This window comes from Nicrophorus vespilloides, unplaced genomic scaffold, assembly GCF_001412225.1.
Source record: "Nicrophorus vespilloides isolate i.1.1-1 unplaced genomic scaffold, Nicve_v1.0, whole genome shotgun sequence".
NCBI lineage: Eukaryota > Metazoa > Arthropoda > Insecta > Coleoptera > Silphidae > Nicrophorus > Nicrophorus vespilloides.
The window spans coordinates 556-24,541 of NW_017095576.1; the positions used below are offsets into that span (position 1 = coordinate 556).

At 33.4% G+C, this 23,986-nt stretch overlaps 4 protein-coding genes across 14 annotated transcripts in view; 3 read left to right on the top strand and 1 right to left on the bottom strand.

The window, feature by feature from the left end:
- Positions 1 to 203: 203 nt before the first annotated feature.
- Positions 204 to 1,158, top strand: LOC108557302 (mitochondrial intermembrane space import and assembly protein 40; the record flags this gene model as incomplete). Its single annotated transcript, XM_017913765.1, is given in 3 exon segments — positions 204 to 585; positions 640 to 888; positions 948 to 1,158. Coding segments are annotated over 2 exon segments (399 nt in total). The 3' UTR covers positions 1,103 to 1,158.
- A 3,173-nt stretch (positions 1,159 to 4,331) lies between these two features.
- The window catches only part of LOC108557323 (potassium/sodium hyperpolarization-activated cyclic nucleotide-gated channel 4), a 95,513-nt gene continuing 75,858 nt past the window's right edge, over positions 4,332 to 23,986 (bottom strand). For 4 of the 11 annotated variants that reach the window (XM_017913814.1, XM_017913798.1, XM_017913832.1 and 1 more), the window contains 10 exons: positions 17,299 to 17,462; positions 17,090 to 17,226; positions 15,675 to 15,818; positions 14,713 to 14,802; positions 12,242 to 12,340; positions 9,806 to 9,955; positions 9,000 to 9,218; positions 8,612 to 8,876; positions 8,255 to 8,543; positions 4,332 to 6,451 (listed from right to left, as the gene is read on the bottom strand). In XM_017913814.1, the coding sequence (XP_017769303.1) occupies positions 6,115 to 6,451; positions 8,255 to 8,543; positions 8,612 to 8,876; positions 9,000 to 9,218; positions 9,806 to 9,955; positions 12,242 to 12,340; positions 14,713 to 14,802; positions 15,675 to 15,818; positions 17,090 to 17,226; positions 17,299 to 17,462 (1,894 nt within the window). In that variant the 3' untranslated portion in view covers positions 4,332 to 6,114. Of the gene's footprint in view, positions 6,452 to 7,392; positions 7,532 to 8,254; positions 8,544 to 8,611; positions 8,877 to 8,999; positions 9,219 to 9,805; positions 9,956 to 12,241; positions 12,341 to 14,712; positions 14,803 to 15,674; positions 15,819 to 17,089; positions 17,227 to 17,298; positions 17,463 to 23,986 lie in introns of those variants that run through there. The other 7 variants (XM_017913807.1, XM_017913858.1, XM_017913822.1 and 4 more) reach the window with 7 other exon arrangements.
- LOC108557414 (15-hydroxyprostaglandin dehydrogenase [NAD(+)]-like) lies at positions 20,450 to 22,360 on the top strand. Its single transcript, XM_017913921.1, has 5 exons — positions 20,450 to 20,628; positions 21,405 to 21,519; positions 21,612 to 21,718; positions 21,781 to 22,109; positions 22,162 to 22,360. Exons 1-5 carry the CDS (start codon positions 20,530 to 20,532, stop codon positions 22,283 to 22,285), a joined length of 774 nt encoding a protein of 257 aa, XP_017769410.1. The 5' UTR covers positions 20,450 to 20,529; the 3' UTR covers positions 22,286 to 22,360.
- On the top strand, positions 22,907 to 23,913 carry LOC108557454 (alcohol dehydrogenase-like). The gene is made up of 3 exons (XM_017913964.1): positions 22,907 to 23,258; positions 23,312 to 23,418; positions 23,502 to 23,913. Exons 1-3 carry the CDS (start codon positions 23,183 to 23,185, stop codon positions 23,838 to 23,840), a joined length of 522 nt encoding a protein of 173 aa, XP_017769453.1. The 5' UTR covers positions 22,907 to 23,182; the 3' UTR covers positions 23,841 to 23,913.

Below are 23,986 nucleotides of genomic sequence, written 5' to 3' on the forward strand. Positions count from 1 at the left end.
TTGATTTGAATTGTTTATATAAACAAATATAGTTTAATAGGCAACCCAAAGTTCTGATTAGTTAAATGTGCATCAGTTTGAGACGAGTGAGCAGAGTGAGTGTTGATTTCCTCATTTACTTTTGAATATCTTTGATTATTTCTATAATTATCGATTACATCATGCAATGAATAAGTATTACTACTTAGACGTTATTTTGTTAGTATTTTTGTGTTTTAATGTCGAAAAGTGTTTTGGAAACGAAACCTGAAATCATGTCTGTTTCTAACCTTAAAATTATTTTTGAAGGGAGTTTGAGCTGCAAGAGGAACCCGAGGAATTATTGGCAGTGTACTTCAAGCAGTGCATCATCCAATCTTTACAGGAATTGTTTGGCGAGATTGGGGCAACAGTCCCTGTTGACATACTTCGATACAGTCCAGAAACTAGGAGGGCTATATTAAGAGTGCCAGAGTATAACTACGTTAAGCTCAGATCAAGCTTAACTTTAGTGAGCCGATATCAAGATAAAAAGTGTCTGTTCCGTGTCTGCAAAGCTGCACCTTTACTTTTAAATCTCCTTGGTGACAGTAGAGACTACATTCAGTAAGTAAACTCAATTATTGCTGTCATGATAGTGCATAAACATAATTATTTTAGTCAAAATGTCTGAATGTGTGAAACGTGGTCCCAAGGACAAAGACACTATCATCTTTGCAACTAAGGAGGATCATTCTGTTCCTAGCAAAATATCACTGTCTGAACCTGAACAACAGCCTGGGCTTATTATGCCAGATGGAAAAATTAATTGGAACTGCCCATGTCTGGGCGGTATGGCGACTGGACCATGTGGGGTAGAGTTCAGGGATGCTTTTAGTTGTTTCCATTATTCAGATTCAGACCCCAAAGGTATGCTAATTTAATTTGGAGAAATGTACGAATTTTCTTTATGCTATTATAATTTACAGGTTCTGATTGCTACAATAAATTCAAAGACATGCAGACGTGCATGCAAAGATATCCTACCCTCTACAATAAAGATTTGGCTGATGATGACGATTTGTCGGAGGCTATCGAAAAGTCGGAGAAGGCAACAGCGGAGGCTAAGGCCAAAGAAAAATGATGATTACATTCCTCTGCTCTAGTTCACATTTTAGTTTAATAAACTATTACCGTTTATATTGTAGTTTTATTTATGTGAACTTATTAAATACTGATTATTCATGTAAATGAAAATAGATCTTCAGGAATTATAATATTTATTTTATTAACTTATTTTATATTAAAATCATAAAATTTGCTGATAAAACTAATTATTTTATAAATTATTTTTAATTTCAAATGGCGGAGGTGTTTGCCGACCATCTAACAAACGTGTTCCAACCTTTCCCGGCAGGACTTGCAGGGGAAGAGGAAAACGAGATAATGGATTTTCTGGGGTCTCCATACCATTGTCACTTCCCATTGCTCAATTTAACGTGAGGCACGTTAAGCTAACTATAGTTCAAGCTAAAAAAAGCGCTAGGATATGACCTGATTACAGCAGAGCTCTTGAGGCAGCTCCACAGTACCGGCATTAGGGTAATAACGCTTATCTACAACGTAATCCTGAGACTCGGTATATTTCCAGCACAGTGGAAGGTAGTGGAAGGTTTAAATCATACTTCTCACCAAACCAACGGACGCGGACCACTGGATTAACGTATAAAAATATTTACATTTTGTTTTGTTTAGTATCTGGACATGGAAAAGAAAAAGTCGTAAAGGGTAACCGTAAAAATGCAGCTTTATTTCAGTTGTAAACAAAAATTATTACCATGATAATTATAAGACAATAAGATAACAACAGTTAAATCATTTTTGTATTATTACTTCCTCAATATTCCATATTCTCAACATATTATTTGCTCATTTCAATTTCAAGTGTATATATATATATAGTTATATTTATAACACACATATATATTTTCTTCATAACATAAACTTAGTTAATTCAATTTCTCTCACATTACATATTTTTTGTTTAGTTTCCATTTGGTTTTGACCACCTCGAACCGAAATAAAGACAGTAGCAATGCGCAAAAATTCAAAAGGAGGCACTTTCTACGTTTCTCGTCATATCTCATAATATTTACATGTTACTCATTTAAAATTCAATTAATCTCATGTAATTTCTGTTTTATTTCCATTTCTTATATCCTGCAGTTTTCAATTTACTCCCTCGACGTCTAAGAGGGAGAAAATACAAACAGAAAAAGAAATACAAATCCTAACAACTGAAACTAAAAACAAGATAATCTACGTGCTTTGTTTTTGGTTTTTTTTTTGTTGTTGTTATTTTTTTACATCATACGACGATGGTGAGATTGTTGTTTCCTAAACGAAACGAGAGAATCTAAGAAATGAAAAATTTAAAATAAAATTAACGCACGCACACGTTCACTCATCACACGCATACGCAGATTGATATCCACGTAACACATTTTCTTGATTTAAAGGCTATTATTTTGTAAAAGCACACACAGCGCTTACATTCTGTTTGCTTGTCGCATGCTTAGATGGATTCTACAATCATTGTTATTTTCTTCTTTTCTTAATCGAGTTTATTAATAATTACTTTTCATTGGGCAATGAGCACTTTCGTTTATTTATTTTTTTATATTATAGTTTCTTTTATTTAAAATATATCTGCTTTATGTGGGTAGAGTCATCCGCGTTTCTAATTATCAGAAATACTAGAGGTTGAAGAATAACTGAACGAATCTATGCGGTTAAATGTGTTTAATACCTCAACATCGTCATCGTTTTCATATTTGAAATGAAAAACAAAAAAAATAATGCTCACAGTAAGCGAATAATTTCATTCCTCTTGTTTAATTATAATAATATTTTCTTAGTTTCTTTATTATTAAACGTCAGTCTAGGCTAGGATTTCATCATGGCAAGTATTCGTGAAACCTAAATATTCAGAGATAGAGAGAGAGAGAGAGAGAGAGATATGAAACAGAAATGGGAGATTCAACTAATGTTTGTTGTTGTTGTTTTCTTTAATTTCTAAACTTGTTTCAATGTGTTTTACGTTGTTGTCGCGCTGTGAACAGACTTAACCCGGCTCCACCGTCTTTGACAATCTCCCCTCGACCTCCTCATTTCTAATAACTAATAACCAAAGGCCATGCTGGCCAAAATAATAAGCTAAATCTCGCCAAACTCACACAGATCATATCACATTCTACACACATCACATGTTTAATCATATATTGTTTTTTATCTATAAATATCATTTATATTATAATATACTCTATTTATATTTATTTATTTACACAAAGTGAGTTTTATTTAATAAGAACAAATCTGATCTGTATAATGATTCATTTAAATTTAATTTGTGCCTTCTCTTCATTCCATCTTACAGAAAAAAAGTGAACAAATTAAGAAGGGAAAACGTTTCTTCGATTAATGTTTCTTTCATGAATTCATTACAGACGACGCGTGTGTAAATTAACTACAAAATCAAATTATTTACAATATCTAAATGTACAGAGTCAACAAAATGCGAATCAATAACAAATCTCAACAGTTTCTAATATAGAATATCTTTATTACTATTTCTGTTTCGTTGGATTTCCATTCAATTTACTCACTCCAAAAAGCTGTAATTGACTAAGCATCTTCCTTAATATATTATTTTTACTGTCTCTACATATTTCATTCAATGTATATAAAAAAAAACAAGTCTTTTCACAGCGACAACCACTATGTAACAAAAATAAACAAAAACGTAAAAATCTAAAATTATCAGTCATCTACTTGTTTTTTTTTTGTATTTTTCTTTTAGTTCATTTTTATATCTTGAGATATACAAATTTATAATCACCGAAAATTTGCCAAAATTGGTTGTCGAAATTTCAAAATTACGGCAAACAAACAAATTCTAACTAAAATTATTTAAATCCAGTTTGAAACAATTTAATAAAAACTTGAAATATATAATAATGATGTTACACTGTTTGTATATAATATAACAACAATTATATATAAATAATAGCTACAATTTAACAACATATATATAAATCATTTTAAAGTAGGCAACCAATTTTGCATAGTCTTCGGTGATTCGGTTTCGTTATTGATTATGAAGGAAAATTGCGCATATCACTAAGTTTCCATATACATTCTCAACGAAACAAAGGCACCCTAATAATAAAGAAAAAAAAGGAATATCTGTTCGATTTATATATATTTTTTGATTTTCAATCACTTTTCGTTCAGAATGCGCAAGCCATTTTCGAGTGACACAACTACGAAATAAAAAAAAATTGAAGTAAGTCGTTACGAAAACACGAAGCGAATGTTACGCTAGTATAATTTATATCATCTACTTCCTTCCCGTTTTCTTCGAACTTCATGTTTCTTCCACTATGATCAATAAGAAAATTCAAATCCAATAATAAGATAAGATCTGATGGAAAATTTATATCATTATTTCTTCTTGTTTCAAGTTTAAAGATCACAGCTAAACAGTGTTCCATTACTTAATTAATTTATTCATTAATTAAATATATGTATGTTAATAATTTTTTTTTAGTGCAATTTACTATTACGCCGATGTAACTGAAACGGTAACAAAAAAAATATTACCATCGTACGATTATTTCCAATTTAGGCCTACTCAAGTTCATTAATAACATTCCACCTCCGTTAAGTATTCGGAGGTCCCAAGGGGTGCGTGATACTCTCATTAGTACAGTGTGCACGATAAACTTCTCTTACGCCTCCAAAATAATCGAACATTAAATGAACAACAATACATAAGAGCCAGGACCACGGTTTTTGGTTTTCTCTTCTTGCATTATTTTCTTTGTCGCTTCGGAAATGAGAATGAAACAATAAGTTATTTATATAATATAAGTATATACAGTATTCACGATATTTACAAATATGAATCGTTTGTTTGGCCTGTTCGAGGTTCAAATGATGCCTTTAACATAGTTCCATTTTGTATTTAATTAATTGACTAATTCCATCCGATGCACTCGAGAAATGTTCAATTCCAATGTTAGTGATATTAAATTCCTTTTCACACCTTCCCTTGCAAACACACACATTTTGATTTACCTTCGTCCCGCTCATATCCAAAAACGTGAATTCGCTTACATTTGTACTCTAAAACCTAACATATTGTAAAATAGTTGCTTTTTAAAGATTTAATAGGCTCTTGTGATGTTTCGCTATCCGTTCATTAAAAATCCCGGAGCATCCACCTTTTTTTTTCGGAACCTTTATGTTTGAAAATAAAATTTTTATGAAATGATTTCTTTCACTGTAATACCTCCAATCAACATTCCAACCAATGATTACAAATATTAAGCTATTTGCTCTAGTGTGTTGCTCAGAGAGATCTTGCAGTAGTTATTTCATTTGGAAATAAATCTGATAGTTATTATGCAACAAGTTTGTTTAGTTTTCGCAATTCATTAAATTAACAAAGCAACCGAAGAGAAATTTTTAAAGGGATAACCGTGTGAACCAAAAACCGGGGCGACAATGAGCGAAGTTTCGCGTAAAACCAGTTGAGTTGAGTATATTTTATCAAGGTATATTCGGCTTACTTAAACCTTAATTATATATATTTTCTTTAAGCACATAATAAACATATTGTGTGCTTTTCCTTCCGTTTCCTCTTTTCTACAATATATTTTTCTTTCCTTGTTAAGCTAAACATAAAATATAAGTTATCTAATATTGCACATTACTAGCGTTTCGTTAGTGTCCATGTAGCACACGTATTGCTTTCTATTTAATAATTACTATACAAGTAGTATACAAGTAATATATAGGTGGAATCGATTCTGTTATGTTTTGTTTTGTTTATGAAGAAACGGTGTTCTTCTCTCATCGTTATCTTATAATTTGTTTGTGAGGATTTCCTTTTTGCTGATACGCACACGCACTCTAGTTTGTTACTGAAAGTTATGTTGTTTGGGATGGATGAAGAAAAATAGTTGCTGTGGTACTACGAGTGGATGTTGTTGAAGGTTTCGAAGAAGTAGGATGTAGTTGTCGCTGCGCCCATGGCGTGGACTGAGATAAAGATATATTTAGAGCAGAGGAGCACTAGTGCGTGGAGTGCCGTCATTGGAAAGCAGACTCCTTGTGAAAGGTATCCGATTTGTGGAAGGGTGGTCTGCCGTTGTGGTCGTTGCCACCGCGCGACAACGGTATATCCTGCGACGCGAAATTGTTCTCCGACTTTGGCCTGGGCAGTGTGGACATCTTCTGCAACGTCCTCCCGAGTTCCTGGAGGCTGTGGTCGCTCGAGTGAAGACGAGCTATCGACTCGTCCGACATATTCACGTTGTCCGCCTCCGCAGCAAGCGCGTTTACCACGGCGTTTATCGTTTTGCTCTCGCTGCCCAGGTCTTCCTCTCGATGAGTCACCAAGTTCGGATTCTTTCCGATCTTGTTCAACCTAAACACAAATCAAATAGTTAACACCAAATATTTTTCAACATCAATTAGGTAAAAATAAAGCAAGCCATGTTACATAGATCAAAAGAGATCTAAATACACTATGTAACAACTATTTCGATTTCGATAAATCAATGACCAAAAAACACAATCATTTAATTAATAACCACAAATTAATTAAATTTGCAATTGAAGCCAAATATATAACATTTAGAGTAATAGAAAACATTTTGGATTTTACAGTCACTGATATAATTGAATCCGAAATTACCCTTTAATAAGCTTAACTTTATCATAACAATCTTGTTGTTGCATAAAAAAAAACTAAGTCTGTTTTACTTAAGAATACAAATCAAATTGTGTTTAGAAGATCATTAAGTAAAGCATGTTTAAAAAAATAAAATAAAGTATTAAGGCTCAAAGAGTGATTACAATTGGTAAGTAATAATAAATAATAACAGTCTAATATAATATGTGTTTACAGTATAAATATTTAGGTGTGAGATGGGTGCAGTTTTGTTTTCGATTCGTATGAGATATATTATAAATCTTGCATTTATTGGTTCTTTCAAGATCTTTCAAATCTTCGATCAGAAGTAAGGTAGTTTCAAATTGGAAAAGCATATGACTATTCATAATTTGGTTATTTTGTTATTAGCTTTAAACGAATTGATTTATTGGAGCACTAAAGGTAAGCCTTACTTTATAGAAACTTTAAATATATTTGCTGTAATTAATATTCCGCTAACTATAAATTTTGTTAGTCTTTTTGAAGAAAAAAAAACAAAATTTACAGTGAGATTAGAACTGCAATTTGCATCAAAAATAGCTGTTTTTCTTTTGTCAATAATGGATTTAACTATGATTTTATTGATAAAAAATATTATATAGTCGATTATCAACAAAACAAAATATTACAGCGAGATGCAACTGGTAGTTCTGAAATCGACTCGTTAGTGAGCAAATAAATGGGTGCTATAGAGAAATAATATGAAACGAAAATACTTCACCGATCATCGAAAACGTAAGTGTTTTTTTTTGCTTTTCTAAAATTTTGCCTCGTCGTCTTATTAATAAATACCTGCAAGTAGAAAAGAGAAAATACAATGAGTAATTGCTGATTTCTGGCAAAGAAGTCCCAGTAAGAAAATGTAATACAGGAATTCTCGTTTTGTTTGCGGTTTCTTTTTTAAAATATATTTTAGTTGGTAAAAGATCACGTGTTTGTGTTTTATTGAATTAAATAGTATTTCGTATGATCACTTTCTTTCAGTTGCATCGCCCATGATTTTGTGTGTCTGTGTTTGTGACGAAACCAAAGAATAACAAAACAGAAACGATAATCGAATGTGTTTCAAAAGGTGTCAAGAATTATGTGACAAATAGTAAACTATTGAAGAAAAGCTCTAACTCTTTCAAAGTCCGTGCAGTTGATTGAGAAGAAACGCAAGCTCTGCCAAAAATATCGTAATATAGATATTTATTTGTAAAAAAAAAAAAGAACAACTAGGTCATCTATAAATGTATTGATTTAATAAGATATAGTAAAATTAAATTGCAATTTATCTTTGAAAGGGTTAAAGTAGAACTTGAGGAGAAATAGAATTGAAGAGAAATAAAGAGAAATTTGCAAATAATGGGTCTAATTGAATTTTTGTTTTCCAAATGGGATTGGAGTTAAATAAACAATGTGGTGGATTGGAATTTGTAGTTTGGAAACAGCAGCAGACAACAAAGAAGCGATGAACGATCCAAATAATTAGTAAGTAATTCAATAAAACCTTCTTGGGTTTCTTATACCAACCAACGCACTGACCTCTCCGCGGCTACCGACTCCATGGTCCGTCGCATCAGCGGGTACTGATCCAGCACGGCGTTGAAATGGTCCACGGACAGCGAGAAGAGATTGCAGTAGGTCTCAGCTCTGACGGAAGCGACGCGCCGAGCGTTCGTCAACAGACAGATCTCTCCGAAGTAGCTGCCATCGCTCAGGCTGGTCGCCACATCACCATTAGCCATCACGATGTCTACTATGCCCTCTTGTATGAAGTACATCTTTGAACCAATTGTACCTTCCTTTATAATAATATCACCTGTAAAAAGCAAGGGTGGTCGTGTCAGATGCGTGGCTGCTATATTAGTTAGTTATGATTAATCTAACCTGGTTGGAAGACTTCATATCTAAGCTTAGTGACCACATCGGAGACAAAGTTCGAGTCGGCGTTCGCGAAGAAAGGAACCGAGGCCACCAGTGATCGACAGTTGTAGTTGATCACGTCTTCGCGCAGCTTCTCGGACAACTCTCCGAGGATGCACTCCTCGTCGAAGAACTTCCCCTGATACCTGTGTTCAAAGTACTCGGTGATTCTCTGTCTCATCTCCCGAGGGAGCTTCCTGTACGCCATGTACTCTTCCACTTGTTTCACCTAAGATACAAATACATAATTCAACATTCAATACTTTTATTATACTTAATTATTTGTTTAATACGCAATTTGTGGTAATAAATTGTTACAAATGTTTTCTTCAATTATTATTATATAACTCACTTTCTCTCTGTACTGCCTACGTGATGAATCCAAACTTTGGATCAAGTTAGTGGCATGACCCAGGAAAAGGGCATAGCACGTGGCTCCGGAGATCATTGACAACATCGTTAGCCACATGTCAGTCAGCGATTGTGGCGGAAAACGGCCGTAACCGATGCACAGCATATGAGACATAGCTTTGAATAACGCCCAGGAATACTGTTCTAACCATGAAGCTTCCTGCAAATATTCCAATACATTTCTTCAGCATATTTTGTCTTCATAAAAAAAAAACAAATCATCGGAATCAAAGTCTGTAACTTTCCATTTCATTTCAGTTATTTGTGTTATAATTATCTAAATGCGTTACATTTCTGACACATTTTCAAAATTAAATAAAAGTCTAAAAGGAAACAGAAATTGCACGGGACTTAGAACAATGAATTAGAGCGCACATAAAAGTGGCATAAATAATCCACGGTGATTATTTATTAACGTTTAGTCCGCCGTAGTCTTTCGAGCTGGAATTTACGACATCTACTTTTCTGCATTTGTATATATTTAATCCTTCGGCTCTTCTCGCGGAAGATTTAAGTGGCGCGCTGAGAAATGAAGGGGTGTAGACCATAAAACAGTTTATTCCAGGGAAGAATTTACCAAACATATTACAAATGTCAGAGAGCTCATAGCTCTTATAAACATATGTTATGAACAGTATTTGAAAATAAATCACTTATTAGATCGGAAACTATATATCGAAACAAGTTAGACTACTACATGTTAATAATTAGTATTAAAAATAATACATTATATAATAGGAGAATTACCTGTAAATCGTTGATGGCAACCCATGAATTAGATGGGAATCCCTGCAGCATGGGAACTAAAAATTGCAGACACCCGGACCAATGCCCGATGAGCAACATCATGCAAATCAAATTAAAAATCCGCATGAAAACACTGGCCATATTAAGAAACTGAAACACAACGTAGAAAACCAAAGTTCTTATGAGTTCATCGAAATTAGATGAGCGACACAACATTTAGGAAAATACATAAATAAAAGTTACAACGAAATCATAAAACCTCGCTACGTCGTGCTCCCCAGAATTTAGAAACTGTATCGTAAATTTTATGATATAATTCAAAATGGAAGTACGACGAAGGAGGTACTACTTTTAAGAACAATATACAAGGTGACGATCTTGTTTCAATTGAATCATTTCAATAAATAAATCATCACCATGAATATGTAAATAAATAGATAAATAATTAATTGATCGAATCACGAACACTTCTAAAACATGTCTAATGAATTTGTGTATTATTTATAAAAAAAAAACTAGCTTTAATTAGTATACAACCACAAGTTATAAAAACATTCCACAGCAACCTATACAACAACAAAACAGTAGGATCTTATTTCTAATATAGGTTGTTATGTAATTGTTTCAACCTACTTTGTTCTTTGAATTAATATCAGAAAATACTAAACAAACAATAAATCGATATTAAACATGCTAAAAATCATATAAAATGTGTTCGTGAATCGAAAATTTCGTTAAATAATTGTTCATTCAATAAAAAAATGCTGAAACACAAAACATATATTTAAGTGTGTATAGATAAATATTGTAAAATAAATAAACTTTTCAACTATGTTCAAAATAAATTTTAAACGAAAATGTACGATAAAAAAAAATAATAATAAAAACAAAACTGGAGCGTAGCTAAAATCAGAAACCAAATTATAAAACAAATAGTAATAAGAAGCCTGTATATATATATATATATAAGAAGAATACAACAGTACATCAAAACAATCGACAAATAAATAAACAATTCAAGAAGAAACCAAGTTCAATTGTTCCTGCTGTCTCGTTCTGGGGAGTTTTCTTTAATTTTATACTTTTGTTTTTGTTTTATTATTTTATTTTCTATCAAAATCAAAATAGCGAAACAATAAATAAGACATATTTAATACCAACGAAACTCAGTTTTGCTGTTGTTACCTTAGTATTCGCATCGCAATTGCAAACAATTGAAAGCCACTGCATCAACAACTAAATAAACAGATTACGAAGCAAACCAAAATAATGCGAGAATAAAGCAGAAAGCAGACAAATAAGATTTCTCAAAGCTTCCAGCAAGATACAGGTAAGAAAAAAAAAAACAACAAAAGAAAGGAAAAGCAGCAGAAGGTTCGTATACTTCGCAAGTTTTTTGTTTAATTTGTATATAGTTTACTAGAGCGAACGTTTATTGAAATTCATATCAAAAGTAACAAACGAAACAATAACAAATAAGAAAAATTTAACGTGTTTTGATTATTTCGTGGAATGTGCCATACGTAATGGTGTCATAAATACCGCGGAAATAAAAAGTCAAAATGTAAGATTTACTTCGTATCAATATGAAAACTAGAAATGTGTGTACTCGACAGTAAAGGAAAGCGAAGCGCAAATTAGATTAGGTTTAGAATATTGTGTCTCTTGTAGCTAGTAATTCTTGTGTGTCAAAAATATGCCTGAAAAATGTGTGTAGATTATCCCGAATTTCTCTCCTTTTTCGTCTCGTGCATGTTCAAACTGTCCGATGAAAAACGTTATCTTTTGTGTATATGTGTAAAACGGTTCCGTTCACAACCCATGTACCAAACACCAGACCAATGTAGACAAATATGTGTATTTAAAATGAACAGAGAATTATAAAAAAAAAAAAGCTTAAAGCTGTAACTCTTCACGAAACTAGAAAAGAAAAACGGGACGAAAGTCCAACGAAACTTACCTCGCATTGTTCTAAATTAGATTTGTAAGAAAAACGGAAGTAAACACATGCAGAGAAATTTGTTAACTTTGTTCCGTAATCGAACAGTGGAGTGTGTCTAGAGAACATGTATGATGTGTGAATGAGTCTATATGTGTTTGATAGAGAGATATAATATGTGTGTCGCATGCACTTCTACAAGTAATTAAATGAAGTAGAAAACAAACCAAAAATAGATAGAGAATTATATAAACGGAATTCGGAAGCGACAATAAAACGTGTTTATTTACCGCTCGAGGTTGAATTTCTTTTCATATATTTTCGTAGCATAAACAAAACAAAAATCAAGTATGATGTAAATATATTATGTAATTGTTGTTATTGTTTGTTTTGGTATATTTATTTTTGTTCGAAATCTCGATAAATGAGAAATAAAAGGAAGCAGAGGCGCCACGGTCGGTCATGCGTAAGGCTGAAGCAAGCTCCAAGCGTGTTACCTTAAATATCAGATTGCTTTTGCTGTATTTAGACTTGTTGACCTCCGAACTGAGGCGCCCCCTTCGTTCCGTTCGCTTTTTTTGAAGATTCTGCAAGATCTAGAAAAAGCGAAGAACACAAGGTAGTAGAGAAAAGCGTGGAACGAAAGATTCCAGAGAAGTACGACTTAAATCAAAAACAAAAATAAGAAAGAAATGAGAATATAAATAAAAGTAAAACCCAAACCAATAAACGATAGATAAAAGTAAAAAAAAAAAAAAAACAAGACAGAGAAAATAAAATAATAAATCAAATTAGAACTTGAAACAGAGTTTAATACATTAGTAATTATATTCAGTTTAAATATATTAATTAACTTTTGTGCAGTGCTTGAAGCGAACACGGACAAGAGCGCAGCATTCAAGAACAACAGAAACTAAAAGAAGTTAACAAAACGAAAAGAAAACAACTGCATTAATGCCATAGAACATTCAATGCACAAAGCGAAATGGTCCAACAATATAAGCTATAGTTAAGATACAGAGAGATAGAGGCGGATACAACAAAACACGGATTAAAGCGTGATCATTGACAACGAATTGTTGACAGCAAATTCGAAAACAATTGAATTACAAAGAATGAAAGGGACAAAATTGCTTCGTCTAAATGCGAATGTGATGATGATGAGCAGTGAAATCAAAAAGAAAAGCAAAACGATTTGAATGACAGCAATAATTGGACATAGATAAAAAGTAATTTGATTGTCTTTATTGAATTAAAATTACGATTTATAAAATTCCAAATAATGTTAGTATGCAAATAACTATTTAAATTTTTAATTAAATTTTTCTTTTAGCTCAATTAAGACAACCAATGCAAAGCAAAATAGAAATATTTACAAGTTGATTAATTACATTTTCAAGAAGAATTAACATGATCAAGTTAAAATTAAAGAAAGTAGAAGATCAAATTGCAAGTAGAAAAAGAAATCTGCAGAGTGAATAAAAGAATTTGACTTACCATGCAGATGAATCTTTGAATATAAAAAATAACAATGAGTGAATTGTGATTATCGCACATATGATAAAGTTAATTAAAGATATATAGATACAGCAAATATGAATTTATATTAGTTATTTAAACATAAAAGAAATCAAAGAAATGTTGTCCCTTTTTGTAATAGAGGAGGAAAGAAAAAGGAAGATTTTGTAAAGATAAAATGAAAAATAAAAATGGTTTGATATATTAAAAACACACAAAAGTGAAGTAGAAATATAAGGAAGGTAACTAAAACTTCGTTAAAGTATTATAGATATCAGAAGATATTCAAAACAGAAAATATAATGGAGTCTTTATGTCGATATGTGGAGAATGTATGTATAGGTTTTTCGTTTTTCTTTTAGCAACATGAATTTATGAGTATTTGCGGCCTGCAAAAAGCTGTGAGAGAGGAATAAAACACCAAACAACATGTGGACGAAAATAAAAGATATATGTCTCTCTCTCTGTTTAACCATCTGCGATCCACTAAGGTTAATCAATTTAAGTCTAAAAACACCTTCATAACAAAAATAAAATAATTAAAAAACATCAACTTACAAGAAAGCCGTGACAAGGTAAAGAACAACAACAAATTAAAGAAACTAAAAACAAAATGGTATCAACACAAAAAAAAAATGGGTTCAACACACATTTGGGTTCCAATCTACAACGTCCCCTAGATTCTCATAACATTTAAGTAACACTACACAACGAACGTGCGTCAATTCGTTTCTGCAACACAAACAAATCGTAAACAACAAATAAACATATCAAGGGAGCCCCAGCATCCTCAGCCATCGATGAAAAATAAAGGGAAAAGAGCGGATGGCGAGAAGACACAATATGCAAGAATATCATGTAGTGGATTATTCAATTTCTTTTTTTGCGTGTGAATACTTTTCTTTATCGAATACTTTCAATACTCGAAGTGTATATCAATCATAATAATAGTAACAACAAAAATGATCAAGATGCAACAACATTTCTCAGCATACATACAAACGAAAACAAAAGAAAAACTCTAATCAAAACACATTTAGAAATAAATACGTTGAGACGACTAAAACCCGCTAAACATCTACATTCCATTAAGAATAATGACCCGGCGCATCCACACGCATACACACAGTAAACACATTTAATAACAAACAAAAAAGAACTTCTAAAGCCAACCAAATAAGGAAGCCCACTGATTATTTTTTTAAATTCTGTTTGAAAATAATTGGACATACTAAACTTCTCATACCAAATCACAACATATGTAATATATTAAAAGCAGCGCTCAGGTGTCCACTTAAGATTTTCTTTTCTCTGACTCACGACCACACAGAATACAGAAAGGAAACGTAAACGAAATCATAAGGGAACACAAAAGAAAAACACACAAATTATGTAAATAAAATAAAAAGAATAACATTAAAGTAGTGAGAAAAACGTGTTTTGAAAGCACCTCGGTGGTCCTGTCTCTGGGTGGGGTAATTGGGGTACCGTCTTCGGCAAAATCGGTCTGCCTGCCTTGAGGTTGTTGGTACATGGGGATCTGCGGCCCACACCAAAATATTTTGCTCAAAAACAAAATGGAAACAACACCACTTCAGAATTGTTCTTAAACTAAACACACATAGAGAAAAAGAGAAACACACCAATGCGCTGTCAACACCCAAATCTTACGTAAAATACACCTTCTTATATATAACATAAAATTAAAAAAAAAAATGTATCACCAAAAAGTGTTGCCAACATACACACACTGTTTACTTCTAATATTGATGATTTGTTATTGTTGTTGCTAATGTTTTTGTTGTATGTATTTTTTGTGAGTTATTATATATGAAATTATATCACGAGACGTAATAAGACACACAGGAAACGGAAATATAAAAGAGAAAAAACACACAATAGGAACGAGACGAAAGTAAATTAAATTAAAAACGGAAAAATTAAAAAACAGTGATGGTGACCATAAAAAATAAAAGCCCAAATCTAAGTTGGTAAAACAAGTGCACGGTGGATTTGATAGAAATCCCTAAAGTCTTCTGAACTTTAATTATAAATTATTATGAAACACATTAAGAACAACAGAAAGGCGCGCGCTTAGAAAAGAAAACAAAATATACGTATTATATAGCCTGGGCGCATTCCAAGCTCGGCAAAAAGCTTCTTTCCTCCATTACTCCCGTAACCCCGAAGGATGATTCCCCGGTACAATTGAAATCGCAAAAAAATAATTATGTTTATAAATGTACCAAATTATTTTAGTGCGGAAATAATGGAAGCTGTAAAACGATATAATTGAACGGAAACGGTAATCAAGACAGAAAAAAAAAACCAAACAAACAATAGTAATAATTATAATAGTAAGAATCAAGGATGAGAAAAAAAAACTCGCAATGAAAGTGGGCGGGTACTTACGTAGACTTCCTCCCATTGGCTGACATAACGAACGAGGCGGGAGAGTCGCAGCAGGCGCACGAGGGATAGCAGCTTGGCAAGACGCAGGATGCGCAAGGCGCGTCCCGCGTGCAGGATTTGGAAACTGTCGCCGAAATCCTGGAACAGTGGGTTTAATATCTCTGGTAATTCGCTAATGAACATCTACAGCCCAGCAAATCTAGCAAACAGTAAGTATGGGCCTCACAAACAGAGAGGGTTGTACGATTCAAGGAAGAAAACACAGTGAAATTCACGTTTAAATCTTCAGATCTTGGTAGATGATATCTCTGCATATATATATCCAGAGATATCATCAGCGACATAATTGAAATCGCTGGTTCCAAGAATGGGTTAGGGATTTATAGATGCAACATCGAGAAACAAACATTCCCCATCAATTGCATGCACAGACATAGACACAGGTTCTATCAATTCATTAAGTCTTACTAATTATGTTGATATATATATATAGATAAATTTAAAGACGAATATAAGTGTTATGCTTCATCCGCACTGTCTTACCAAGTCTTATAAAGGGTGTCCCAAAATTAACGAAAGATTTGAATTTGCCGCCATTTGAATTTTATGATTTAATAAAAAAAATCACAATCTGAAGACTAAAAACTGTGTTTCCTATTTAATTAAAATCTTGCGTTAATTTTGGGACACCCTTTATATACATAAAATCTGTAAATTATTTGTGTTCAGTAAAGTGTGGATGTAACTTAAAGTATATTAAGATTATTATAAATATATCGTTAAATATATTTTACTCATCTTTTGCTGCCACGTCGAATTTTAATAACACAAACTAAGCATGCTCATGCCGTACAATGTAATCGTATTTGCCCGAAATTTTAATTAGTAAAGTAAACACACTTGTACGTTTAATTGTTTAATCTTCGCTGTAGCTTCCACCGACCGCGGAGTCAAACATTGTTAGCCTCCTGTTGAATCTCAACGATTCCAAACAAGCCAATAAAATAAACAAACAACGAGTCTAAATGCAATACGTTCGCATTCAATTACAACAATGATATCCAAGTACTTTCGTCAACTTAATTAAAAATGTCGTATTTACAATTTCGAGTTTAATTAAGATACATTGTAAATAAGTAGCGTTCTTTTTTCTAATTAAGTTTACGAAGGAATTCACTTGCTTCACAACTGCTCTTCCTAATCTTGTCGAGGTGTTACCGGATCTTATAATTCGCATCCTTTTTATGAACTGAGTTGTGATGTAATTGTAATGAAGTTTATTTGTTGATGCAAATTTAATCAAGTATATAGACTTTAGTTCGTTAAGTACTTATTACAACAGTGTATGCTACGGTTTTCGAAAGATTAGGAAGCTTATATCTCCAGAACAGATGTTGCTCGTTTAGCATACTTACTTGGTTGAATATAAGAAATATATAATCTAGAGGGATGGACGAGATGAGGTCGAGGAAAAACCACGTTCTCAAGTAATGTTTGGCGATCAGTTTCGGGTCGAGAATCACCTGCTCCGCGTTGTCTTGTTGCATAATACCTGAATAAAATGGATATATGTAAAGTATATTACGTTGCCGCGATTTTGCTTCGACGCGCTCAGTTACTCCACCTGTTCGAAAGTTGACGACGATATCTATGAGAAAAATTGTGTCAGAGAGACAATTAAACGCAATCCATCGAGTGCTCAAATCATCGTTAAAGAAACTAATCGCTACGGGCAGGATGATCAGATTCGCCACCAGAAGAAGCAGCATGCAGAGGTCCCAGTAAAATCTAAACAGAAGAAACAAAACATAGCTGCATTAATATTCAATCTAAATATCATATCTTAAGGCTTTTTAATGTTTATTTTTAAGTTGGTAAGTGTAATTATAATTTTAATAAATAATGATAATTTTCGTCATTGACAATTCTTTACATAATTAATGAGATTAACAGGAAATAAATCCAATTAGGAAATGAGAAAGTTCCGCATTGAATGTTTTCAAACCTCACTTCACATAATGGAGCGTAGATTTGGAAACTTACGTTGCACTTAGAAAGTGATATTCCTTCTTGCTCATAGCGCAGGAGATTTTTACATAATTGATAATATTATATGAAATGATAGGAGTTACGACCAGTTGTGTGTGAAAGTTCTTCGGATACGTCGGAACGAAATTAAGCAATAACGCTTGTTGGTCTTAATTCGGGATATGCTTTGACATTTAGGATTGAGATGGAGAACGGTCTGGGAGGAAGACTGTTTCAATCGTTCTTGTTGTTAGTGTCCAATTTTTTGTTGGTCACAGTACCGCCCGATGTGAGTAGAAAACATCCCGACTATGGATTGAATACGGTAAGATTGAAGTGAAGAGTTTTGCCTTTGTTATTAATTTATTTGCTTTTTCTCGATGGGTCTTTTCTAGTTGGAAATATCACGAAGGTACGGATATCAGTCGGAGGAACATAATGTAGTAACGGAGGACGGGTACATCCTGACGTTGCATCGAATCGCTCCGAGGGGCTTAGGGTTGTCGGATCGCAGATCTGGTGCCGGAGCAGTTCTTATGTTCCATGGATTACTGCTTAGTTCTGTCGACTGGGTCAACGCCGGTCCCGGAAGAGCACTGGGCTTGCTCCTCTCCGACAGCGGATATGACGTGTGGTTGGCCAATGCACGTGGGACCACCTGGAGCAGGAATCACACGACCCTCTCACCGGATGATCCACTCTTTTGGGACTTCAGGTAATCATAATTTCTATAGAGCTAATAGCATGATTATTTCTGAATAATCTTCATTGTAAGCCAAATATCTCCTTTACTATTAACGTTTTCTAAAAATAATTCGAAATAAATTCATTGATTTCAAATATTTGACTAAGTGTTGCTTGTAACTTCTGTGATAATATTAATCCAGATAGAAGTTGTGGCATATATCAAAATTCTGAATAATTTTTCATTTTCGTTAAAGCTTGCATGAGATGGCCAAATACGATGTACCTGCAATGATCGATTACGTGTCTGAGGTGACGAACGAGAGGAGCATATTCTACGTGGGCCATTCTCAGGGTAATATGATTATGTACGCAACGGTCGCACTCCGCCCACAGTATAATAAAAGAATCCGACTGGGAATCAATTTAGCTCCTGTTATCTATGGAATAAGACAGAAAAATCTTCTCTTCGGAATGATCCGTAATTACAATCGCCAAATAGTGGTGCGTTAAAGTCGAATACATCGATGGTAAAAGAAATAAATTTAAATGATTTCCTTTCAGACGATGGCCAACAGGTTGGGAATTAATCAGATTGGCAGGCACAGCGATCTAATTGCGAACATCACCTACATGGGATGCAGACCAGGATCACCGTTTCAGTCAATATGTCACGCGATGGTACAATCGATGGTCGGATTCAATTCGGAACAGTTGGATGCAGTAAGTACGCTTTTTGCATTTTCATCGCGCGAATAACGCATTATCATTTCACACAGGATCTTCTTCCGATGTTCCTGAGTAACATGCCTGCCGGCGGTTCGCTAAAGCAACTGCTCCACATCACGCAAAACTTCAATACAGGTAAAATAAAAATGTAACCGCTACATACAACTGATCGATTTTCACTTATTCAAATTGTTTAGAGCAAGGTCTTTTAACACTTTCTACGGAAGTGGTAATTCTTAACAAGCCATTTGTATTAAAACAAATATTAAAATATATCTTATTAAAATAATGCTTAAGAATGGAAGAAGTAAGAAAAGTAAAGAAACAAACAACTTGAGCGGTTCATTAACATGAGATTGAAAGTAAATTTGTTGGACTCGGTCATTGCACATTAAATGGTATTTTCTTTATTAATGCATAAACTATTACGACACTTTTACCAACACACCTTTTACTAATTTAAATTTATTATAACATGACGTAATATTTTAACAACAACAACAAAAACTAAATAGATTTGATAAATCATCTATGTTTTTTATCAAGTTTATAAATTATTTTTTAATATTATTTTAGTTATCACATAGAGAAAAATAGTCTCGAATTTTGCATGAGATATAATGATTTATAAATGTAAATAATTCATTACATAATGCGTAAATTAAGTTTAGAATAACAAATTATTAATAATAATTTATCTATGAATCATCCGTGATTGAAAATAATTAAACAATTCATATTATAAAGAATAGCCATATTCATAACATTATATATGTTAATGAGTATTAATAGAATAATTTATCAGGTTCAGTGAAAAATGTCAATAAAATTGAATGTTTTCTTTAGGTATATTCCAGTCGTACGATCTGGGACCGAAGGAGAATGAGCGACGATACGGACAAAGGGAACCACTAAAATATAATCTCGACCTTGTGACCCTTCCGATGGCGTTCTTCTACAGCGGAAACGATTGGTTATCGACGGAAGCAGTAAGTGTGCTGATAACTACTCTAAATCCAGATTAAAAACTGTTTATTTATCGATTCGCTGCAGGACGTAGAAAGGATATCACGTGAGCTGCCCAACATCGTAATTAAGCACAGGCTCTCCAGGTTCACACATTTGGACTACCTCTGGGCAAAAGACGCTGCCGAAAGTCTTCATTCGCATATACTGGCTGCGATGCGACATTATTGATGACGACTGCGATGATGATTGGCACAAATTCCATATTGACCTCGAGTGTTATCTAACTAGTAATTAATTTGTATGTCATCCAAGCTGTGAGCCATTGCAATAATCAAATTCTAATTTGTTGTCCACTCATCTTCACGACTTGTGTTAGCTATAAAACGGTCGAGATTACAGCTCCGACCGCAGTTTCGAATGCGAAAACTTAGAGAATTATCTAAAAATGGGTTACGATTTTAATGGTAAAGTGGCCGTTGTTACTGGTGGTGCCGACGGCATCGGTCTCTGCATCGTTAAAGAGCTTTTGCTAAATGGAGTCAAGGTCAGTCAAGTCACCTCAGATACTTATAATTTAAATCGCATGTGAAGTAATTTTCCAATGTTTTATATTTAGTTATGTAATAAATAAATAAATAAATGTATGTTATATTGTCCTACATCATTTCAATATTATCAATCATATTTAATTAAGCAATATTTAAAAGTAATTCAGAAGTAGTTATTAGTAAATATTTGTTTTTAGATCCATAATAATTACATAACATCAAAATAACAGATAAGTTGAATTTGAATCTTCATAGTTGTTATTAAGAAGTTTTACATTTGCTAAAAGTCTTTTAAATACATTTTTTTTTAGAAACAACAAACTGTTTGTTAGTTGAAATAATAATTCTAGAATGTAAATTACACGAGTATAAAGATTAGCAGTAATTATAAGTCTCCATTTGTTTTAATTGCTATGCGTTTATAGATAAGTAGTTTACAATGTAAACTTTACATCATGTTCAAGTGTTTTATAATCCAAAGAGATTATTTTTGTTGGAAACTGAAATTCTACCGCGACAGCGATATTCGTAATAAAACATTAGCTTTCAGAATGATATTACAAAAAGATCAAATTACCATGAAAAATTCAATATCGCGTTCTCATTTAGAATCTTTACAAATTGCACTTGTTTTTAGAAGAATAAGGAATCTTCTTTTTTCATTTCATCTGTTTTCACTTGCAATTTTGAATGCAATGTTACGTAATATGTAATAATATTTTATTGGTCGTCGGGTCTCCGTCTCGTAAAATCATAAAATTTTATGTTGCAGGGCGTCGTTATAGCGGACATTAACGTCGTGCTTGGCGAGAATGCTGTAAAAGAGTTGGGAACTGATAGAACATGTTTCATCCGGACCGATGTCACGAATTCCGCTCAACTGGAAGGTAAAATTGCAGAACAGCAAACGCAATCAACCAGACGACAAACCGTACCTTGCTTGTATATAATTAATTGTTTCTTTATTTGATACTTTTAGATAGCTTTAAACTGGCGATCAGCACTTTCGGCGGATTGGATATAGTTTGTAACAACGCAGGCATCTTCAACGAAAGGAATTGGCGTCTCACGATTAATGTTAATATTGTAAGTGCAGAAATTGAATTGGTTATTTATTGATAAACTATAAATTAAGCATACATTTTCAGAATGCCGTTGTGGATGGAGTATTGTTGGCTTTTAGATATTTGGGAAAGAACCATGGAGGAAAAGGAGGAATTATTATGTCAACAAGCTCTATCTTCGGAGTGCAACCAAACCCATGCGCTCCCATCTACTCGGCCACCAAATTCTTCGTTAATAACTTGACTCGCGCCCTCGGAACTCCCTTCTACTACAACTTGACAGGTGTCAAATTAGTCACGGTATGCCCGGGTATGACGGAGACCACGATGCCTCTGGGTGCTCAGGGGTTGGAAGACATGGAAGGCCTCCCGCAGTACATGCAACAGAACTTCTCCAAGTTAATACCGCAAACGTAACTTTCTTGAACTTAACTCTTGGATCTTCGATAAACATGAAAATTTTAGGGCCGAGCACGCAGCCAAAGGGGCGATAATTATCATGAAGGAAGGTGCGAACGGAAGCACTTGGGTCGTTGCTGAAAACAAACCCCCGTACGAGCACAAACCAGATATGCCCACATCAATTTAAACCAAACTTGTATAACAATAAAAATAATTTTAAGTATTTGGAAACACATTTTAATAAATGCACTTCTAATTTGTAACAACATTCTAGAATAAATTAGATATAGATATATTATAATAAAAATTAAATATTTTCACATAATAATTATTATATTACATGTAAATGTCTTTCTGTCCCAACTAAAATATTAATTACACTTTTTGAGTTACTCATAACTTAAATTAGTTAAAATTTTGTTTTTTATTGATCCATGTATTAAGATTCTTTAAGGTCTTTAAAATGTTTTCTTAATAATAAGTAATATTTTCATATGTAAGTAGTTATATAACATATACATATATAATTTAATTTTTCGTGGTAATAAGAAAATTAAAATATATTTGTAATCAGAGAACTTTCAGATGTGTCCTAAGATATATCATCATTATGAAAATATATTAAAACAGAATTTATAAATTTCGTAAAATTAAATATCATTTATTAACATTGGGACTAAAATATTTATAGCAAAACTTTGTATCAGCATTGTGAATAAACAAAAGTAGTCTAACGTCAGTTTAATTTGTAAGTAGGGAACGTCAGAAGATTGATTAATCCATTGTGAGAAGAAGGTACGAGGGTGGATTTGAATAATGTCCATTTGGATTAAAGGCGCAATCGTCGGAAGAAATGCGGGCAGCGCTCTACGAAGATGTTACAGCTATAATTTCGATGGCAGGGTGGTTTTAATCACTGGCGGTTCGCTGGGAATCGGCCTCGATTTCGCCAGGATTCTTTTAGAAAAGAACATCAAGGTTCGTGAAAGCTTGGAATGCATTATGTGCGTTTTCATTCATTTTATCTCTCTCGGAATATTACGTAAAGGGCGTCGTTTTGGCTGACGTCAATGATAAAGATGGAATGGACGCCGCCAAGAAGTTTGGACAAAAAGCAATCTACTTGAAGACCGACGTCTCGAAGAAATCTGACATGGAAGGTGCGATTAATTTTAGACGAAGCTTTTGTTTTATTCTATACATTTTTTTCCAGCATGTTTCAACGAGACTTTGAAAAAGTTTGGCACAATCGATATTGTTATCAACAACGCTGGGATTTTGGATGAAGAGAGGTATGAGTTGTTGATTGACACTAATATTGTAAGTTGTGCATTTAATGTTACTTAAGAATGTAAGATATTAGAATTAGTTGTTACAACAAAGATCTATTGATTTATTTACAGAAAGGCGTTATTTACGGAACGTTGCTTGGGTTCAAGCATATGGGCAAACATAGGAAAGGAAAAGGTGGAATCGTGGTGAACGTGGCTTCAATCGTTGGAGTGCGGCAATTCGCTGGATTTCCGGTCTACACCGGAACCAAGCATTTCGTTATAGGTTTCTCGCGTGCTATTGGATCGCCCTTCTACTACGATAACACGGGCGTTAAAATCTTGTCGATCCTTCCCGGATTCACGGAAACCGTTCTAATCCATAAAGTGCCCACTCTTAAGGAATTTGAAGAGCTTAAGCTGAATGAGTACACCAATAATAAGATAGCAACTTTTGCAGCGCAACCGTAATAAGTGTATCATGTCTATCAGGGTAACACATGTAAAGGATTTGTTGGATTTGTGGATTTTCAGAGTTAGCTTCTGCAGCGAGGTTCTCATAGATCTTATAAATAAAGGGGAAAATGGAAGCACTTGGATCACTGAGCTCTCTAAGC